The sequence below is a fragment of the Ranitomeya imitator genome, chromosome 5, assembly GCF_032444005.1.
Source record: "Ranitomeya imitator isolate aRanImi1 chromosome 5, aRanImi1.pri, whole genome shotgun sequence".
Classification (NCBI taxonomy): Eukaryota; Metazoa; Chordata; class Amphibia; order Anura; family Dendrobatidae; genus Ranitomeya; species Ranitomeya imitator.
The window spans coordinates 101193225-101216135 of record NC_091286.1 but is presented as its reverse complement, the minus strand read 5'-3'; the positions used below and the strand labels follow the sequence as shown (position 1 = coordinate 101216135).

General features: G+C 42.4%; 1 protein-coding gene across 1 annotated transcript in view; it reads left to right on the top strand.

The window, feature by feature from the left end:
* ACSS1 (acyl-CoA synthetase short chain family member 1) overlaps nt 1-22911 on the top strand; it is a 132932-nt gene that overhangs the window by 25902 nt on the left and 84119 nt on the right. The window contains exons 3-4 of the mRNA XM_069768975.1: nt 17487-17686; nt 21710-21885. Coding sequence (XP_069625076.1) covers nt 17487-17686; nt 21710-21885 — 376 coding nt within the window. The remainder of the gene's footprint in view (nt 1-17486; nt 17687-21709; nt 21886-22911) is intronic.

The following is a 22911-nucleotide window of genomic DNA, read 5'->3' as shown; positions in this document are numbered from 1 at the left end:
AACAACTGTTATTAGTAAGTAAGAAATCTTCGTCATTGAGCCAGGGCATGTTGAGCCACAACTTTCTGGGCATTACGCCTCCTTTTTATAAACCAGTTTGGCAACTACCAATTGTTAGAACTATCAACAAATGAACAATGCCGTTAATGAAAGAGATTTCGTAGATATTTGTGATTTTTTTATATTATATTTTTTCATATTTATTCCTTTATTGTATCTTTAGAAACAGTATTTAAAGGGAACCTGTCACCCCGTTTTTTGAGATTGAGCTATAAATACTGTTAAATAGGGCCTGCGCTGTGTGTTCCTATAGTGTATGTAGTGTACCCCGATTCCCCACCTATGCTGAGATATAACTTACCAAAGTCGCCGTTTTCGCCTGTCAATCAGGCTGGTCAGGTCGGGAGGGCGTGGTGACATCGCTGGTTCTTCCTCAGCTTTACGTTGGTGGCGTAGTGGCGTAGTGGTGAACAAGCAGCGCGCGATCTGCGCTGTAATCCCTTGCATCGGTGGGGGCGGCCATCTTCCTGGGGCCGCGCGTGCGCAGATCGAGTGCTATGCTGCACGGGGCTTCAGGAAAATGGCCGCGGGATGCCGCACGTGCGCATTAGAGATCGCGGCGGCCATTTTCCCAAAGCCGAGTTTGCATCCCTTTAAACTCTTATGATTTTGCATGCTTTTCATTAGAATTCTTCTTGCCAACGTTATATAATTCTTGCATAGTGGAATCATTTATGGCTAATTTATAAATTTGAACTTGCTAAGGCAATTCAGACATTATCTATCTGACCTGTTGCCTAAAGCTAAATGTTATCACTTTTTTACATATATAGTACATAAGTATATAGGTATACAGCCAGTGTATATGTTTTAGGCAGGTGGTAAAAAAATGCTACTCAGTCAAAATGCTTTCCAAAATAGAAGTATTAATAGGTTATCTTTATCAATTAACAAAATGTAAAGTGAATGAACAAAAGAGAAATCTAAATCAAATCAATATTGGTGTGGCAACACTTTGCGTTCAAAGCATCATCAAAGAATCAATTTTTCTAGGTACAATTACATGTCACGCCGCTGCCGCTCTCGTCTGCTGCACCCTGTCATACTTACGTGTCCTCGGCGTCCCGGCGCGGCTCCTCTGCTGCAGCGTCTCTCCTCCAGCACTCGCTCCCGGCCTCTGCTGCTTGTCGGGTGCGCGCGCACGCCAGCTTCAGTTCTGCGCGTGCGCACTTCTAGTCTAGTCTATCGTACTGGAGGACTCTCACCCGGAGGTAATGCGCAGCGCTGCTACATATACCCGCCTCTTCCTCTCTCCTGTGCCTATGGTCATTTGTGCATTCTTGTGCCCTAGGCTGCCTGTGGTCTCTATGCATTCCTGTGCTCTCTGACTTTGGGTTTCTGTCTCCGTCTCTGCAGTACCCTGCCGGTTCCTGTGTCCCTGCGTTGTACCTGCCAGCTTCTGCGTCTCTGCAGTACCCTGCCGCTTCCTGTGTATCTGCGGTGTCACTGTCAGCTCCTGTGTCTCTGCGGTACTCCTGCCAGTCTCTGTGTCCTTGTATCTCCTGTGTTTCCTGTTTGGTCCTTGCCACTTCCCTAGCCTCTGTCGCTCTCGTCAACCTAGTATCCTTTCCTTTTCCGTCTTGGTCCCCCAGCTCCCGTGGCGATAGTCCCTCACGGGCCTGCCCCTAAATCTCCCTGTATAGGGGGTGGTCCATCTGGTTAGCTTGTCCATGAGGGGTTCGTTGCCGCAGTCCAGAGGGTCCACTTTTCCACCCTAAAGCGTCACATTACATAGTTATTGAAGGAACTCAGCAATGAGGTTGTTCCAAACAACTTAAAGAACTAGCCACTGATCTTCTGTGGATTTAGGTTTGCACAACTCCTTTTGTCTCTTGATGGGGTCTAAGGGGAAACGTTTCTCCCTATGGAGGGTGACATACCAGCTCTGGCTTGTCAAGGTAAGGAGGCATATTGACGAGGGCCAGCAGCCCGAAACACCGTGTCTGCAAATTGAGATACTGATTTGGCTTTAATCCTAAGTCATATTGCACGACTCGTTAAAGGGTTGATTGTGACTTGTGGGATCGCTACTTCCAACAGGTGGCGCTATAGAGTTTAAGTCCTCTTTTTCTCTCAAGAGGCAATTTGCATATTTTGTCTCTTCATGTAATTCTAGACAGATTTGATGATATTGAGATCAGGGCTCTGTGGGGGCCGCATCATCACTTCCAGATCTCGTTGTTCTTCCTTATTACTGAAGCTATTTCATAATGACACTGTATGTTTGGTGTTACAACCTTCTGTTACAACTTAATATTTCACATTTTAACTCTTTAGTCCAGAGCCAGTTTTCTGCAATCCAGTTTCTATATTTTTTTTTGCATAATAGAGATGCATGCCCTTGTTTCCTTGTCTAATGTATGGCTTTTTGACCATATTTCTTCCATGAAGACCATTTCTGGTCTGACTTCTCCGAAAAGTAGAAATATTAACACCAGAACAGAAACCGCATGAGTATATAACCATATAACAGGACTCTGTGCCTATATAAAGGGACCTTATGAATCACAGAATAAGGATGATCCAAAACTGGATTAGAAACTGAAGACAAGGAGTGGATGTACGATATATATGAACATATAGATACAATCTTTTATTAACCTCACAATTGGCATGTACATACATATAATGAACAGGTAAATCAGTTACAGAGTCTTTAAAGCAAAGGTCAGGTAATTTATAAATTATACCACCCAATAAGTTGTTTACATGCCTGTTCCTACATGATCTTTGCTGTAAAGGACTCTGTAACTGATTTACCTGTTTGTTATATGTATGTACATGCCTATTGTGAGGTTAATAAAAGATTGTTTACATATATAAAATATACATATGTTTTGGACATTTACTTCTTCTCCAAAAAGTAGCTGAATGTAGCTGGGTCCCACTGGTTGCTGCCAATACTTAGCTGATAGCACTGCTTGACATCTTCCAATTTCATAGGGAACTAACCATGACATGTCTTTCATCAGCTCCACTAAGTTTCTTTGGCTGACCACTGCATAAACAGTTCTCAACATTGATTATTTCTTAGTGCTTCTTCAAAAGAGCTTAAACAGCATATCTTTAAACCCCAGGGGGGTATTATACTGTATATGGCCCATCATACTGCGTTTTGGCTTTGGGGGCCATCATACTGTGTGGGGGCTTTTGGGGTACCATATTGTGTTGATTTTAAATGTGGAGTCTCATAATGTCTGTTGGGGCATCATACTATAGAGGAGAGGTCACTATGGGGGCCTCACAATGTGTGTGATGGAGTTTTGGGTAATTATACTGTGTGGGAGGCACGTAACGGGCATCATAGTGTGTTGGGGACTCTGTCAGGATATCATAATGTTTTGAGAGCACTGTGGCAATATTATACTGTGTTGGGGCACTGTGGGGGCATCATAATTTAAAAATGTACTGGGGGTAATCATAACGTGCATGTGGGAGGTACTGTGGGGAATTCACTATTGGGGTATTATACTGTGTGTGGGGCATTTTTGCGGCATCATGCTCAACAGACATACAAGGGCCATGAAAAGAGTGTTGTAGTGATTGCATACTGTGTCTTGACCCTGATGAATTTTTTTTCTTTGGGATGTGGCTCAATTTGGATTATTGTTATGGAGCCCCATGTTTTTTTTGTACACAGGTGTCTAGGGCTCCACATCACATTCATACTACCTCTGATAGACCCCACTTAATGTTAATGGTAATGGTCAAGCCTAGGTGGAAAATGTGTAAATAGCAATGAGGCGGCATAACATTGAGATTTGTGATGTGGCACACAGGGTAGTTACTGTTTGACTGTATGGAGACGATTTTTTTATGGTGGCCTTGAACCTACACAACTATTGCAGATAATGGAAAGAATGTGCCAATATTGGCATCAATGTGCCGCCTGCATGATTTGTAGATTGCTAATTGTTTGGAACGGACACATTATATATAACATAAATTGTTGTAAAAAAAAATTGTTTGACTTCTTACTTTTTAAATGTTTAATGGTTGTGTAGACAGTAAAGCTTCAGGTCTTTATCTCATATTGTGTTATCCTGTCCTTTTAAGAGCACCTTGAAGATCAAAACTAGGAACAAACAGTTTGGCAAGAATGAACTTGGTGAGATTACACGCTGAGATGTTTGCTGTATAGATGATTTGACACGTTTTCTGATTTTTCAGAAAATTCTAACTAAAGGAACTACCGTAGTTTATGTAAATGTTACAATTCCCTGTGAGATTTTTCTATGACACCTTGCCCTCGAGCACTTCTGTCATTTATAATTCTACTCTCCATTATGTATCAAGTTAAATGAGGTGATGTCACCAAGGTTAACATTTTTTACAGTGATTAGTGAAGAAGAATGTTGCATATTTTGGTAAATCACAGAGGTGGATAAGTCAGTTTGTGGGTGACAAGAGCCATTACTTGCAGTTTATCTAGTAGTGAGACGTAATGATGAACAAGACTTGTTTGAGACGTGTGCCTCTCATTCTAGTGGTTTCCTCTAAATAAGTGGCATTTATGCCTTTGAGTGTAATTCAGGTTAGGCTTTCTTCATACTTGCGTAAGTTCTTTTCTGTCATACTCAAGTTGTGTTTTGATGGTCTGAATAGCATATCATGCTGCAGTATTGTTTCTTAAGCAGAAACATCACATAATACCTGTCAGATTTCTGACTGAATCACTGTAGGTAAGGTTGCTCATGTTAGGCTCCAATAGGAACATCTGTTGCAGACTCCATTATTTTTGGCAGGAACAAATGCTTTGCAAGCAACATAATTTTCCCACCAAAACATTGGACCACACAGGGAGGGACAAATGATAAGATATGTATCTGCCCCCGGATGAAGTGACGGCAAAACCACATTAGACATAAACACTTTAGATATGTTTGCTCCAGTCTTAAGGTACCGTCACATTTAGCGACGCTGCAGCGATATAGACAACGATGCCGATCGCTGCAGCGTCGCTGTTTAGTCGTTGTGTGGTTGCTGGAGAGCTGTCACACAGACAGCTCTCCAGCGACCAACGATGCCGAAGTCCCCGGGTAACCAGGGTAAACATCGGGTTACTAAGTGCAGGGCCGCGCTTAGTAACCCGATGTTTACCCTGGTTACCATTGCAAATGTAAAAAAAAACACTACATACTTACATTCCGGTGTCTGTCGCGTCCCCCGGCGTCAGCTTCCCTGCACTGTGTAAGCGCCGGCCGTAAAGCAGAGCGGTGACGTCACCGCTGTGCTCTGCTTTATGGTCGGCCGGCGCTGACACAGTGTAGGGAAGCTGACGCCGGGGGACGCGACAGACACCGGAATGTAAGTATGTAGTTTTTTTTTTTTTTACATTTACAATGGTAACCAGGGTAAACATCGGGTTACTAAGCGCGGCCTGCGCTTAGTAACCCGATGTTTACCCTGGTTACAAGTGAAGACATCGCTGGATCGGCGTCACACACGCCGATTCAGTGATGTCAGCGGGTGATCCAGCGACAAAATAAAGTTCTGGCCTTCTAGCTCCGACCAGCAATGTCACAGCAGGATCCTGATCGCTGCTGCGTGTCAAACACAACGATATTGCTATCCAGGACACTTCAACGTCACGGATCGCTATCGTTATCTTTCTAAAGTTGCTCAGTGTGAAGGTACCTTAACCATGTTAACTGTTTCTTATCTTTTTTTTCCTGTGGGATGTTTCTTATTTGGATCATTCAGGCCATTTATGCCATAGTATGCAACATATTATATGTAGAACTAAGTTTGCACTTTGCAGTCACTTTTTGCATACTTGTTTTCTATAACTTCTTGCACTGTATCTTTATGTAGTGTTATACTTCTTATTTTTAGTTAAATTAATTTTCTAGAATTACTAATGGTTGCACTAAACACTTTTTCCCCCTACAAATCTATGTGTCACTGGTGGCATTACATTGTTGTAAACTATAATATATATTAAGGGGTGGTAATAGAAGCAGTGTGAGTGACACCAGCACCGCGGTGATAGATGTTATAGGGCGACACTGGTGTCACTCACAGTTAGAAGCTGCAACGGTGGGGACAGAAGCAGAGTTCTGACGCCGTGCTCACCTCTCCCACAGCTTTTCAGTGCGATGGAACCAGGACATCTTCAAATGGGCGGTGGTAAATGAAACTGTAGTAAGTTACTTTACCTCCCTTGATGATGTCCTATTCCGTGGGTGAGTGCAGCCTCCTATTAAGTCCTACTTGAGACTCCTCTCAAATGGAACGTCACAGGAAGTGAAATAAAAAAAGGCACATTTAAGAATTAGCAGGAGAGGGAGTAACATAGGGCATTTTATAATAAAGCTAATTACAAAAGTGATTAGGGTATTTAGAGAGGACATTTTTGGTACCAGACTGCCCCTTAAACTAACTGAACCCCCCCCCCCCTTCCTCATCCAAAAAAAGGAAATGAATAGAGTGGTGGAGAGATGCAATGTGTGTCGCCATGTGCTGTGGCTTATACTCTGATTATATATTCATGATCCCCTGTCAGTGGCCTTACATTACGTGCATTCTTGTGGCCGTATCTTGGCTGTACGCCTGTGAGCATATTTTTGAACTAGTATGCTATTTTTTTTAATAGAAATCATGTTTGTTTAATCTAATAAAAGTATATTGCATTATTTTTTTTCGTCATTACTACGCGCTGATCTTCTTCCTTGGAGATATCATGGTCTGGTCTGACTGGTATCTGCCTTGAAAACAATGTTGACTTGTGTAGAATTTCTACTCTAGGAGGGAAACCTTGGGGCTTCTACAATCTTTTGACACTTTCATACTGGGTTATGTACAAGACTACAAGTAAAAGTTCATATGCTGCAGTAAAGTGCCCTGTCCGTGCTCAAAGCCTGATTCAGAGCTGCCTGCTGGGACTGAGGACAAAGCCGTGGAGCTATTTTGAAAAGCAGAACTTGGTGCCAAGTTTCCAGTGTCAGAGGGTTTGTGTTCTTCGTAGCAACAAGAGGTTGTGTAGGAAAGAATGTATGCCACTAGAATGCTAATGAATGTAATGTTTAAGGCACAAGTGTGGTTGAAAAGTCTGTACGACTATAGAAGGTGGCACTTATATATAGTATTATGTAATATACCGGTAATAGTTTTACTTCTTTTCATATATCATAAAAAGTAGCTTTCCATGCTCATGTTCTCTAAATTAATGTAAAAAAACAGGACGCCTTTCAGCAGATGATTTGTGCCACAATTTTTCATCCTAGACCCGAAGCACTTCTTGTCTTCAACCAGCTCGCACTAATTGTTCGACAGAAGAATAGCATAAACCCTTGGATTTCTCTACCTTCCCTTGTTCACTAATATTGGTTTGATTGAGTAGATTCCAGTGCTGACCTCATCCTTTGTAGAAAAGTCAGTGGTGTCAGACCCCAGTATATGTGCATGGACTGCCTCCTCGATATGTACAGTAAATTCTTTTCTTTGAACTGGTTCTTTAGGGAAAAAAACAGTGGTTAACTCAAAGAAGCTTCCCCTTTGAGACAACCACTCATGTGGGAGAATACATAGTTTATAATGGAACCTAAGCTCCATCATGGGAAAAGTCTGACCTGGATAAATGAGGTTTTTCATGGAGGTGGGCTTTTGTAGAAGTTTTATCAAATGTTGTCTGCTTATTTGTAGAAGTCTGTTGGGAACAATAGTGATCTATTGTATACTGTGGGCTGAAACTAATGGTTTCTGTGTATACGCAGCTTGATGCCGGATCAGACTAGTCCTGCCATTTCTATCTTCCATTTCCCTGAAGCAAATATCTAAGGTGGCTTTACACAATGTCGGCACAAGGTGATATATGCTAAATTGCAACTGGATCAGTCCTCTGTATATAAAGTATGGCTTGGGCTTACCAAAAAGTTTTCTTGTATACCCTAGCTGTAATCCTTTGGCATTATGGACTTCCCTTGAAACTATTAAAAAGTATGTAGGCGACTAAAAAACGTGGCTGCTTTTTCCAAAAACAACATAAGTGCTGTATATGAACTATTTTTTTTCCCCATTTTTTGTGTAATTTTTTTCAGTTGTTTCCTGAGCCTTTTTCTGACTTTTTTTTAATTGCCAGTGCTTTTTTGGACAGTGTTCTCATGGTTTTTGTGACTTTTTTTTTACTGTCTTTTTCTGGTCGTTTTTTTCACTCCATTGACTAATCGAGAAACCACTAGAATTTTTTTCTAAAACAAAAGATATGGCAAAACACTCCAAACGTCATCTGGACATTTTTTCAGATTTTCTATAAACTTGTATTTGTAAAGCACACAGCATTTTCCAAGTGAAAAACACCAGAAGAATGGACAAGTCACTTAATTTAGCCTCTTGTCAATTTTAGAAACCTGAAGTGATTAAAAGACATTTAAAGACCTGAACATATGCTCAGCAAGTCGCTTTCTGCATGGAAATGCTTATGTTGAGTGTTTTCTGATAGGTTTTTCAGGTTGCACCCATAGCGGAATCCACCTGAAAAAGAGATTGTGTGCACACACCCTAAGTGAATTAGGCCCATATGGGTTTTCTTTCAGGTTTTGTACTAATCCCATAAAGAAAAAAATATGGCATGCGTTATCAGATGCTATATGTGCAGAACAATTCTCATCGGCTCAGTTGGGTGCAAGAAGGCTAAGGCTATGTGCACACGATGCGGATTTTGCTGCGGATCTGCAGCGTTTCCACAGCTGCGGGTCCGCAGCAGTTTCCCATGAGTTTACAGTACAATGTAAACTTATGGGAAACCAAAAACGATGTGCACATGCTGCGGAAAAAACCGTGCGGAAACGCAGCGCTTTACATTACGCACCATGTCACTTCTTTCTGCGGATTCCGCAGCGGTTTTACAACTGCTCCAATAGAAATCCGCAGTTGTAAAACCACAGTGAAAACCGCTGAAAAACCGTGGTAAATTCGCGATAAATCCGCAGCGGTTTTCCACTGCGGATTTATCAAATCCGCTGCAGAAAAATCCACAATGGATCTCTTCTACATGTGCACATACCCTAAAGCTGAGTACCAAATGCAGCCCATCAACAAGAGAGGAATTTCTGGAAGAAAGCAGCCTTAGTTTTCTAATCTCATAGACCCCTTCAGGGTAGGACCATGTGATGATCCTTACTGACCTAGGATTTATTCAAAGTGGCATAGCTATATTGATAGATTGTCTTTAAACTTTAATTTTACTCACAAGAACATAATGAAGCTCAGCTTTCTATCACCTGTCTGACATTATTTGACAGCTTCCTTCATTACACCTTGCTCTGGCCATTATTTATCTTGCATATTTATATATCAGGAGGAAGGTTGCTCTGTGTTTTAAATGTTGCAAGGTGATATTTTATGAGCAACACATGATGTACAGTATAAACAATAAGTAACACACCCAATGACATTTACTTAGTACATCCAAATCAGTCATCTGCTTGCCAAGTCCATTTCATCATTTCACAATTATGAGCTACAATCTGTGGTCATTTAATTGTTTCATTTGATAGATTTGTCTAATTCTTAGCAGGATTTAATACCATTCATTCAATTAAGAAAAATCATCATTATGTCATGGCCAGCTGGAAATATGCATGAAGGTTTTGATTCCGTTTTTTGTAATCAGAAATGGATGTTAGGCCTCATTCACACAACAGAATTTGGTCAGTATTTTTCAGCAGTGTTTTTATACCAAAACCAGGAGGGTAACTTACAGAGAAAAAAAAAACTATAAGGCCGGAGTCACACATGCGAGAAACACGTCCGTGTCTCGCATGTGAAAACCAAGCTCTGGCGCCGGCACTCGGGAGCGGAGCGTGCGGCTTCATGTGTTGGTATGCGGCCGCACGCTCCGCTCTGGAGTGCCGGCGCCAGAGCTTGGTTTTCACATGCGAGACACGGACGTGTTTCTCGCATGTGTGACTCCGGCCTAATTGAAAGATTGTCACCTGTTCTGTGTTTTGGAGACACTCATGGTTTTAGCATACAAACATTTTTTGTTCTTGGGCAAGGGCTCAGGTTACCTCTCTTTAGGCCTTGTTCACATGTTCAGTGTTTGGTCAGTATTTTACCTCAGTATTTGTAAACCAAAACCAGGAGCGGGTGATAAATACAGAAGTGGTGACGTGTTTCTATTATACTTTTCCTCTGATTATTTCCCTCCTGGCTTTGGCTTATAAATACAGAGGTAAAAAAACTCATCAAACATGTGTGCACATGACCTAATAATATAAGAAAGACCATCGCACTTCTTAGCCCATGTGCACGTGTTGAATATTTGTGGATTTTTTACCTCAGTATTTGAAAGCCAAAACCAGGAGTGGGTGATAAATACAGAAGTGGTGACGGGTTTCTATTATACTTTTCCTCTGATTGTTCCATTCTTGATCAACTTTATATGCATGAAAAGCCCCACAGCACTACGAAGAACGAAGGATAATAGTGCCGTTGGTGGCATCAGCTGGGTGCTTTGTGATGATTTTGGAGCCTATGAAGGGGAAACAGAACTAATGTTGGATTATGGGACTTTAGTCCAATATTACCTGATAACATAGAAATGAATGGACAATTATCAATGAACTGGAAATGTGATCACGGGTTGTTACTGTGAACCAAATGAAAAGGCCCCCCAAAACGCTTAGCTAGGGGGACACACGGGGGCACAGGCCCATTCATTACTGTCTATTTCTGGTACTCCGTTTCCCCCCCCCCCCGTTTGTTCCTCCTTATTGGTCTCTCCCACTCCCCCCCTCTTCTCTATTAGGGCTATGATGTGAATGGTACTTACCGAGCTTTGAAGTCCTTTACAGGTCACCAGCAACTGCCAGGAGAAAATGCGAGAAGAAGGGGCAGTTGGTTTGAGCGGGAAAAACCGCTGATTTGATTGGCTCAGGACTGAAAAGAGCGGGAAAATCTGAGGTATATAAGGCCCTTCTTCTGCGCAATCCAGTCAGTCAGTGCGCAGCAAGAAAGAAAAGTGCCCCTCCCTCCCTCCCTAATAAATGTAAAAATTCCCGTCGCGATATTTGTTAGAAGGAATAGTCGCCCAGCTAATGCTGGGTGGACTTGGTTCTTTTTAAAGGTCATATAAATTATTTGATTATTATTTATTTATTTATGAATTCTTAATGGATCTAAGCATTTGATTTTAATTGGTTATTAAAGTAGTTGTTATTGGTAACCCTTAATAAATATCGCGGCCTATTTTATCCAATGAATTTGTCTGTGTCTTTTATTTTAGTTATTTAAGTTATATATTGGTTCTATAATGAATTGGACCTTGTGCCTCCGTGCAAATAGAATTCAGGATTCATTTCTTTTTGTTTTCTTGTGGCTAAAAAGAAAGTCAAGACAATGTTATGCGTCATACATGCAATCGACATTCCCAATACACTGAGATAATAAGTGACATTCACCATACTGAGATCAGTCAGATATAGGCAGAGCCATAATGGCCGGTCTGTGTGCGGTATGTACAGCTCTTGTGTAATCTTCTGTATGCAGGCAGTCATCAGCCGAGAATAGAAGGTCCATTCTTAGAAATGTTTGCAAGGAGCAGTAGAGTTCCAGTACAGTACAAGGTATTGATGAATACAGAAGTAGGCAGACCGTCCTTCAGATGACGGATGTGTCCCAGTATGTGACATACAAGAACTGTCTTATGAGGCTTGTCATCGGGAGCGACAACAGTACTCATCACTGCCCAGTGTCCTCTCATTATGGCGTCCATTAATAAGATTAATGCTACATTTATAAATGAGCGCAAAGGAAACCTGGTGGCCGGTCACATCACTGATTTGGTTTCATTACTTATTTAGGAAAAATGGCAGATAAAGAAAATCCACATAACTGGTGCTCACAATGTAAAAAAATGAATAATTCACTGGAGTTCACAAAAATAAAAAATTATTTAAAACACAAAGTGTTTTGACTCTACCCAGCCTCCTTTAGGTCTACAGGAACCATGGGTGAAGTCTTCGGAGTAGCCACTGGCTGGTGGTGCAGGCTGGCAGGAAGAATGGTCAGGTAGCCGGGTATGAAACGGGAGGTACGAATAAGGACAAAATAATCAGGCAGGAGAATGGTCAATAAACGAGCCAACATCTGAATGAGAGAATACACTGGAAACACAGCAGTTCACAAGAGCTAGTATAATTATGAAGCTGTGTGCAAACGTTGCAGATTTTTCGCGTTTTTTTCACTATAAAAACGCTATAAAAACGTGAAAAAAAGCATACATTATGCATCCCATCATTTAGAATGCTTTACACAATTTTTGTGCACATGATGCGTTTTTTTCCGCGAAAAAAACGCATTGTGGTAAAAAACGCAGCATGTTCATTAATTTTGCGTATTTTTTGCGGATTTCCCACTATATTATTGCATTGGGAACCTCTGGAAAAATCCGCAAAAAAAAAACGCACCAAAAACGCACCAAAAACACGGTAAAAACGCAAGGAAAACATGCAAAAAACGCATGCAGATTTCTTGCAGAAAATGTCCTGTTTTGCTCAGGAAATTTCTGCAAGAAATCCTTAACTTGTGCACATAGCCTAAAGGTACCGTTACACTAAACGATTTACCAACGATCACGACCAGCGATACGACCTGGCCGTGATCGTTGGTAAGTCGTTGTGTGGATGCTGGGGAGCTGTCACACAGACAGCTCTCTCCAGTGACCAACGATCAGGGGAACGACTTCGGCATCTTTGAAACTGTCTTCAACGATGCCGAAGTCCACCTGCAGCACCCAGGTAACCAGGGTAAACATCGGGTTACTAAGTGCAGGGCCGCACTTAGTAACCCGATATTTACCCTGGTTACCATTGTAAAAGTAAAAAAAAAAAAACAGTACATACTCACATTCTGATGTCTGTCACGTCCCCCGGCATCCACAGGGTTAAAATTACTTTTGGCAGGAGTGCTGCTAATGCACTCGCTCCGGCCGAGAGCTTCCTGACTGTCAGCGCCGGCAGTAACAGCAGTGACGTCACCGCTGTGCTCTGCTTTACGGCCGGCACTGACAGTCAGTGCAGGGAAGCTCTCGGCCGGAGCGCGTGCACTAGCAGCGCTCCTGCCGAAAGCAGTTTTAATCCTATGGACGCCAGGGGACATGACAGACATCAGAATGTAAGTATGTACTGTTTTTATTTTTTACTTTTACAATGGTAACCAGGGTAAATATCGGGTTACTAAGCGCGGCCCTGCGCTTAGTAACCCGATATTTACCCTGGTTACAAGTGAACACATCGCTGGATCGGCGTCACACACGCCGATCCAGCGATGACAGCGGGTGATCAGTGACCAAAAAAAGGTCCTGATCATTCCCCAGCGACCAATGATCTCCCAGCAGGGGCCTGATCGTTGGTCGCTGTCACACATAACGAGATCGTTAGCGGGATCGTTGCTACGTCACAAAAAGCGTGACGTTGCAACGATATCCTTAACGATATCGTTATGTGTGAAGGTACCTTAAATCGGCAGTGATCTGATTGGCAGCTATTAGTATACTTGTGTATTATACTAATCAAGAGGTTTTCCAAGCTTTAGACACTGACAACTAATCTTAAGAACAGGTTATCAGTATAAGGGCTCCTTTCCACTTGCCAGGAAAAAAACGGTCCGATTTTTACGCACCGGTGTCCTTTGAAAAGCCGGTAATTCAGCGCAGTGTACAGTAAAATCACACTGACAGGTTAGATTAGAGTAGATATATACACATAGAATAGGTATATATACATATATACATGTCAGGGAGACAGCTATATATGTATATATTTATATGTAATGCAGCGCTAGATAGCAGAAAAGCCGGTAATTCAAATGCCGGCTTTTGCTATCTCCTTCACAAACCCGACATGATATGAGACATGGTTTACATACAGTAAACCATCTCATATCACCATTTTTTTTGCATATTCCGCACTACTAATGTTAGTAGTGTGTATGTGCAAAATTTGGGCGCTCTAGCTATTAAATTTAAGGCTTAAATCGCGGAAAAAATTGGCGTGGGCTCCCGCGCAATTTTCTCCGCCAGAGTGGTAAAGCCAGTGACTGAGGGCAGATATTCATAGCCTGGAGAGCGTCCATGGTTATTGCCCCCCCCCGGCTAAAAACATCTGCCCCCAGCCACCCCAGAAAAGGCACATCTGGAAGATGCGCCTATTCTGGCACTTGGCCACTCTCTTCCCATTCCCGTGTAGCGGTGGGATATGGGGTGTTGTGAATTCTGTGGTCAAGCTCTCTCCTGTGGTCATGAGTGGTACTTCGGCTGGTTCTGTCTATGAGCTTCCTTTGGTGGATGTGAGTGGGGCTGCGGCTTCTGAGTTTCCTTCCTCAGGTGACGAGGTTAAGTCGTTAGGTGCTGCTCTATTTAACTCCACCTAGTTCTTTGTTCCTTGCCTCCAGTCAATGTTCCAGTATTGGTCTTGCTCTCTCCTGGATCGTCTTGTGGCCTGTCTGCCCTGCATAAGCTAAGTTCTGCTTGTATTACTTTTGTTTGCTATTTTTTCTGTCCAGCTTCCTATATTGGTTCTCCTTGCTTGCTGGAAGCTCTGGGACGCAGAGGGAGCACCTCCGTGCCGTTAGTCGGTACGGAGGGTCTTTTTGCGCCCTCTGCGTGGTTGTTTGTAGGTTTTTGTGCTGACCGCAAAGCTATCTTTACTATCCTTGGTCTATTCAGTAAGTCGGGCCTCACTTTGCTAAAACCTATTTCATCTCTGTGTTTGTATTTTCATCTTTACTCACAGTCATTATATGTGGGGGGCTCCCTTTTCATTTGGGGAATTTCTCTGAGGCAAGGTAGGCTTATTTTTCTATCTACAGGGCTAGCTAGTTTCTCAGGCTGTGCCCGAGGCGCCTAGGTCTGGTCAGGAGCGCTCCACGGCTACCTCTAGTGTGGTGTGATAGGATTAGGGATTGCAGTCAGCAGAGTTCCCACGTCTCAGAGCTCGTCCTATGTTATTAGTAACTATCAGGTCACTTTGTGTGCTCTTAACCACCAGGTCCATTGTGTTTCTGAATCACCAGTTCATGACAATGGGGTAATGAAGGGTTAACCTTGCTATTGTAAGGTGACATTAAGCCAGATTAATAATGGAGACGCGTCAATTATGACACCTATCCATTATTAATCCAATAGTATGAAATGGTTAAAAAAACACATACACATTATTACAAAGTCTTTTAATGAAATAAATACACAGATTGTTGTAATATTTTATTATACTGGTAATCCACCTGAAGACCCTCGTTCTGTAAAAAAAGGAAAAATAAAAAATCAACAATATCCCATACCTTCCGTCGTTCTGTCCCGTCCCACGATGTAAATCCATCTGAAGGGGTTAACTAATTTTACAAGCAGAAGCCTGCTAACGCAGCCGCCCCTGCCTGTAAAACCTCGGCGAATGAATGGAATGTAGGTGAATGACCTGTAGTTACCTCGAGTTGCGGTGATGCGCCCTCTGCTGGATGTCCTCATATGAACTCGAGCCTGGGAAAATATTCTGAAAAGTTCCCAGGCTCGAGTTCATATGAGGACATCCAGCAGAGGGCGCACCACCGCAACTCGAGGTAACTACAGGTCATTCACCTACATTCCATTCATTAGCCGGGGTTTTACCGGCAGGGGCGGCTGAATTAGCAGGCTTCTGCTTGTAGAATTAGTTAACCCCTTCAGATGGATTTACATTGTGGGACGTGACAGAACGACGGAAGGTATGGGATATTGTTGATTTTTTATTTTTCCTTTTTTACAGTGGCACTTGGCCACTCTCTTCCCACTCCCGTGTAGCAGTGGGATATGGGGTAAAGAAGGGTTAATGTCACCTTGCTATTGTAAGGTGACATTAAGCCAGATTATTAATGGTGAGGCGTCAATTATGACACCTATCCATTATTAATCCAATAGTATGAAATGGTTAAAAAAACACACACACATTATTACAAAGTATTTTAATGAAATAAAGACACAGGTTGTTGTAATATTTTATTATACTGGTAATCCACCTCAAGACCCTTGTCACCTGAAACAAATGTAAACAAAACAAACAACAAAAATCAGCCCTCTCCTGGATGTCCCCATATAAACTTGAGCCTGGGAAAATATTCTGAAAAGTTTCCAGGCTCGAGTTCATATGAGGACATCCAGCAGAGGGTTTTCTATAATGGAATGGGTACAAAAACGCTGCAGATTCACAAAAAAGAAGTGACATGTTACTTCTTTTAAACCACAGCGTTTCCGCAGCGGATTTTCCGCAAAGTGTGCACAGCATTTTTTTTCTCATTGATTTACATTGTACTGTAAATCAGTTGCGGATCTGCAGCATTTCTGCACCTCAAAAAACGCTGCAGATCCGCAGAGAATCTGCAACGTGTGCACATACCCTAAAAGAAGTAGCATGTCACTTATTTTTTGTGAATCTGCAGCGTTTTTGTACCCATTCCATTATACAAAACCGCAGGGGTAAAAAACGTAGCAAATCCGCAAGAAAACCACAGCAAAAATGCACAAAAAACGCTGCGGAACTGCACAAAAAAACGCGACAAATCCGCAGGTGCGTTTTCTGCCAGGAGAGGCGGAATCCGCACCAGAAACTCCTAAGGCTAATCCGCAACGTGTGCACTTAGTTACAGGTTTCACACCAGTAGTAGTAATATTATGCCAGGAGTGTACTCACCCTGTAGTAGGGGTACTTTTACATGCCCAGATTTTCTGCCTGGAACAAACATTGATTAATGATATAACAAATCGATGGGCATTTATTTATCTCCATTTACATCAGAGCAATTATTAGCACTGTGCAAACTGTATGGGGACAAATAATAATTACTACCATTGTTCATCTCTATACATTTTGTTATTGTTGGTACTATGTGCTGCTGATAACTGATAATTAGTGTGTCTGCCTAAGACTCGATGCTACCTCACAATAAATGAGAATGGGGTCAGATTGCGACCCTGAGGGTCCAAGTTGAAGTTTGTCCATTTTTTTGTGACTTGCTTGTTGCAGTCTCTTCAGGGTTGCAATGCGACCATTATCATTTGTATTGCGTTCTCCTTGTGGAGAGTGACATGCCAGGTCTGGCACACCAGTATGAGGAGACATAGACACCTTGCATGCTCTGCTGGGAAATAAAATATGCAAATTGTCAATTCAAAAAGGAAAAGGACTTGAACTCTAGTGCCGGCTATTGGAAGTAGCAATCCTACAAGTAATTTAACGAGTCTTTAACGAGCCTTGCATTATGACATAGAATAAAAGCCAAATCAGAATCTCAATTTGCGTACTCAGTGTTTCGTGGTATTACCCCTCGTCAGTACAAAGTTTGAGATCTGATTTGGCTGGGTGAGAGCTTACAAAGGTCTCATACTTTGTAAAATACTATTTCAATTTCAGGGATTTTTATGGTTAAATTAATTTGTCTCTATTCCTCTGCAGGGAGCTTCTTGACACCACATGTCGAATTGCCAACACATTAAAAAAGTATGGGATTAAAAAAGGTGACAGAGTGGCCATCTACATGCCGGTTTCACCTCTGGCTGTGGCTTCCATGTTGGCTTGTGCAAGGATTGGAGCTGTTCATACTGTTGTCTTTGCTGGTTTCAGTGCTGAGTCCTTGGCTGGGCGAATTAATGATGGTAAGGACTTGTAGTAACTTACTAACACATTATTCCAAAATACTTTATAAACTTGCAGTGTAACCACATTAGGACTTCTTGGTGGGATTCCCTAAAATGTAATTTCTAGTTGATTAGCAAGAGCTCATTGGGATAGGGTTTGCCTGTTGTCACATTAGTGGATTGTGGACTCACTGCACCATTTGCTGGGCTTACCCTGTAGGGTCATGGCTGGGCGGCTACCTGGTTTTGAGTAGAGAAACTCATGGTGGAGTTAGGCTTGAGCTGCAGGTATCCGCCAGGTGCTACTCCAGGGCAGTCCCTGACACTACAGCAGCTGACCTCAAGGGTCAAGAACTCAAGTCCAAGCCCAAGGAGGGAACACTTGACAGGACGGGTAACATTGCTCAGGTGCTGGTTCAGGTTTAGACAGGATGGATTCAGGTTCAGGAAATCAGGTTCAGGAACAGACTGGACAAGTTCAGGTTCAAGAACAGACAGGACGGGTTTAGGTACAGACAGGATGTTTCAAGATTCAGGTACAGACAGGACAGTTCCAGGTTCAGGTACAGACAGGACAGTTCCAGGTTCAAGTACAGACAGGACGGAGTCAGGTTCAGGTACAGACAGGTAACAGCTTCAGGTACAGACAGGACGGTTTCAGGTTCAGGTACAGACAGAGCAGTTTTAGGTTCAGGGACCGACAAAGTGGTTTCAGGTTAGGGGATCGAAAGATCAGTTTCAGGTTCAAAGGTACGAGAGAATGTTTTCAGGTTCGGGGACTGTAAGAGCGGATTCAGTGACTAATAGAGCGGTTTTAGGTTCAGGATTCAGGCTCAGGTACTGACAGGGCGGTTCAGGATTCAGGTTCGGGTACCGACAGGGTGGTTCAGGATTCAGGTTCGGGTACCGACAGGGCAGTTCAGGTTCAGGATTCTGTTTCAGGTATCGACAGGGCGGTTCAGGTTCAGGTTCAGGATTCAGATTAGGGTACTAATAGGTCGGTTGTGGATCAGGATTCTGGTTTAGTGACAGGGGCCTGACAACGGATTAGCAGGTTGTATTTTTACTAACTAAACACAGGTGTTGCACAGGCATCTTCCTACATTTGGCAAATACACCATCTATTATTAGGAACCTGAAATGAATAATTTGTGTATATAGTGGTCAATATCATGTATTTGGCCTATAAAGCTCCTAAAACTAAAGGCCACATGTCCAAAAGTAAAGCTGTTCATGTTTATAGTGAATTGCCATGTTACCTTTATTGCCCGATTAAAAAAACGCTTTGCAGTGCCAAGATAAGCAGAACCAAACAGTGCCATGAGGCGTAGTGTCACACAGTGACTATAGAAACCCTGTTCTTCAGTCTTGATTGGAACAACTAGATTAGTGGAACTGGTAAAAACCCACTTGTTCCACCATCCAGTTCTGTATTTCTGATAACCAGTACGAGATGTATCTAGCAGGCCCATATCTCCACGTCTTCATAGAATTCACTTGCTTTTAAAAGGAATTGTCTGGCAAATATAAATTCCCCACAGTTTCTACTGCTCGATATTTTGATAGTCTCTACTTCTACTGCAATGATGAAGTCCCAATACAGAGAAATGTGACCAAGTTGTGCTCCGGAGACAAATGTAAATGGATAAGAATAAATTAATATGATTTATAGATTCTGTCTTGTGAATATGATAGAGGAACGCTCTCCTGTGCTATCGGTCACTGCTTCTCAAGTTCCTGGTCGATGATTAGTCATGATTCTATTTAGGTTCCTGAATGTGTTCCATCATCATATCAGGCCGTGCAGAGTAAATGAGACGGTCACAGCTACTGTGCACCTCTTATGCTGACCGGGCTCCATGTATAAATACCAGGGCACAATCACTCCATTCTGTAACCCTAAACTTTCTAAGGCATACTGTGTAAATGAAAGCATTAACCTCATCTACAGTATCTATCTATCTATCTATCTATCTATCTATCTATCTATCTATCTATCTATCTATCTATCTATCTATCTATCTACTGTATCTATCTATCACAATAATATATTCTATCGAGCGTTATAATTAAGGGAGTGATGATCAGTGAATCAAAATTGAAAGGTCCTTGTACACAGAAGCTTACAATCTGAATAGAATGGGAGGAGTGTGACAATAGGTAGGAACAAAGCCAGAAAGTAGTGCAAATGTTGGTGCAAATCTACATCAACTCATAGCAGGCATAAACTCTATTTTCTGATTTTGCACCATTTACTAAATTTGGTGCATATCCTTACAACTATCTTTTTCTTTGAGCTGGCTTAGGCTGCTTACACACATCAGTTTTTTGCCGTCAGGCACAATCCGGCGAATTTTGAAAAAACCGGATCCTGCAAAAGTTGCCGCCGGATCTATTTTTTTCTCATAGATTTGTATTAGCGACGGATTGCGACTGATGGCCTCACATTTCATCTGTTTTTTGCCAGATCCGTCTAAAATTGGTTTTCCGGCGGCCGGAGAAAGCGGTCATAGTAATGTTTTTTTGTGTCCATCGAAAAAACGGACAGCGGCGCATCCATCGCCGTCCGTCATTTGCTAGTATGAAACCCTATGGCGCCGGATGATGATTCCCTATCTGTCAAATGATGGAATCTGGCTACAGATTCCGTTTTTTCTTAACTGAGCATGCTCTGATTTTTTTAGGATCCAATTAGCTGTATCAGGAAGTCGGATTTGTCAAAAAAACGGATCCGTCGCATCAGTTTTTCACAATCTGTGATGGATCCGTTTTTTTCAACATTAGACGGATTGTACCTGACGGCAAAAAACTAATGTGTGAATGTAGCCTTATAGGCCATCTGTTAGTAGAAAGAACCTACCTAAGCCTTCTATATGTGCATCAGGGCTGGACTGGCCATCTGGCAATTCTGGCAAAAGCCAGAAGGGCCTGTCTGGTCATGGGCCGCCTTGTCTGCTACATTGTTAACAGAATTGGTGTTCTCAAGACACTCATACTGTTAAGACTTGTGATGGAGCACAAAGTCGCTGACTCCGTCACTTACCCCAGCAGGCCACAGGTATCATTGGAAATACTGGTCTTGTAGTAAATCTTCTTTTCCTCCATCTAGGGTAATATTAGTAATATATCCCATCTGGTTCATGGGGACAACAAGGGCCTGTGTGATTTCAAATGCCAGGAATGAATTTCAGCCCCAGTCCGTACCTGATGTGCATGCAGGTCATAGGAAGCCGAATATACTGATGCCTTGATATGTCTAATCTGATGAATGGTTCCTGATAAATCCACATTTTTAAAATATGTAAATGAGCTGAAACAATCTCTGTTCCAGAGTAGGATCTTCCCTAGAGTCTGCTTCTAGAGATCTTTTCAGCTAATTTACATATAAAATAAACATGGATTTCTCAGGAACCATTCATTGGATTGCAGATATCAAGTATCATTTGATTCATCTTTCTTTGATATACATGCCCATATAGTTGGCATAGGAGGGTTGAGCCTCCTGACAGGTGCCCTTTAAGAAACTTCAATCATGAATTGAATTGTACAAGAAACTGGTAACTGGGGGAATGAGCCACAAGCATAAACTCTGGACAGAAAGACCAGCCAGTCTGGTTAGTGGAATGCCTGCTTGTAGTGACTTATAGTATTCAGGTTGATAAATGATTATGGCCTGAATCAATGTTACAAAAGTGTCAGTAGGAGGTACAGGCAACACAAGAGATGTGGGAGAAAGCATTGATCAAAATCAATTCAAAACTCTAGCCTGATGTCTAGGGAGGTTGGTGTTATAGACGGAGGCGTAGGGTTTAGGTAAAGAAGAAGATGGAAGAAATACATCTGTTTCGGAAAAATTAAATGGCTGCAATTTTCCTTTGAAAATGTTATTTTCCCCAAATTATCCTTAATATTTGATACATTTATAATGTAAATTGTAAATAAACTGTACAGTCAGACTAGGTACACTTGTGTCTACGAGAATGTGATTTTTTTTCCGATCAATAAATGTATACATGACTTGTCTTCACATTATTTTAATAGCTAACTGCAAAGCTGTCATCACCTTTAACCAAGGACTGAGGGGTGGCCGAGTGACAGAGCTCAAGAAGACCGTGGATGAAGCGGTCAAGAGCTGTCCTTCAATCAAACATGTCTTTGTTGCTCAGAGGACGGACAACAAAGTCCACATGGGTAATCTTGACATACCTCTGGAAGAAGTACGTCTTATACATGTGTGCTTGTACTGCATAATGTGACGCACATGCCAAATATTCTGTATAGAAGATGTCTTATCATATGTATAAGGGTCGATTAGTAATTTGCAGTGCTTTGGAAGCAGCACATGTCCGCTGCGTACAAAGCGCAGCCGGCTATTGAACACAGGTAATTCCGCATGTGTTCACTGAACCGTGCAGAATCACAGCGTCCATAATACAGTGTACGGTTGAAATTTATCTTGCAGAGACTCGCATCTCCACAAGATAACTTGACATGCTGCTGTCTGGAAAGAAGCGCCGCATGTCCTTCTCCACGGGCGTCGGTGTACGCATAGTGGGCATGGGAATTCTTGAAATCCCATCCACTATGCTGTAACATCTGGCTGCTGGTGGTTGGACGCTGCAGATGTAGCATTTACTGACCCTTATAGGTAGACAGATGGTTCTACATGGGATAAGATGAGAATCTGCCTTCACAGGACCACTGGCCATTATACTCATTAGATGAAAGTTGTCATGTGGTGTGCATAGGGGCCTCCTGACTTTCTTTTGACAGATGATATTGGGGAATAGAAGGATTGGGTAAATTCGATTTTTCTTTCATGGGAAATAAGCTGCTGCTGAAGGAGTCTGGCAGTTCTACTGTTACAAGGTGGCACAGGGTGGTAGTAGTGGGCAAGTTTACTAGGTGACAGTTAGTGAGAACCCCGCCACCTTGCACATGAATAGAAAGTTCTAGTCCCAGCCCCGAGTCACAGTGGGTTACCTCAGATATATGGCTGCTCTCCATGCTGGAACGGATGCACCACACATCATACTCTTTAGGGCACAACATCAGCAACTTGTTTAATAGAGGTGAGGTAGAGAAGAAAGGTAACAATTCCTGCACTGTCCCTATTCACAGCAACGGCTGCAGCAGAAAAGGCACTCACTGGCTACCAGTTGGCTTCCAGGAGCAAAAAGTCTCTTGCAAGGCACACACACAGTCCTTGTGCCTGCTGTCCAACAGTCCCCTGGCAGCTCTGT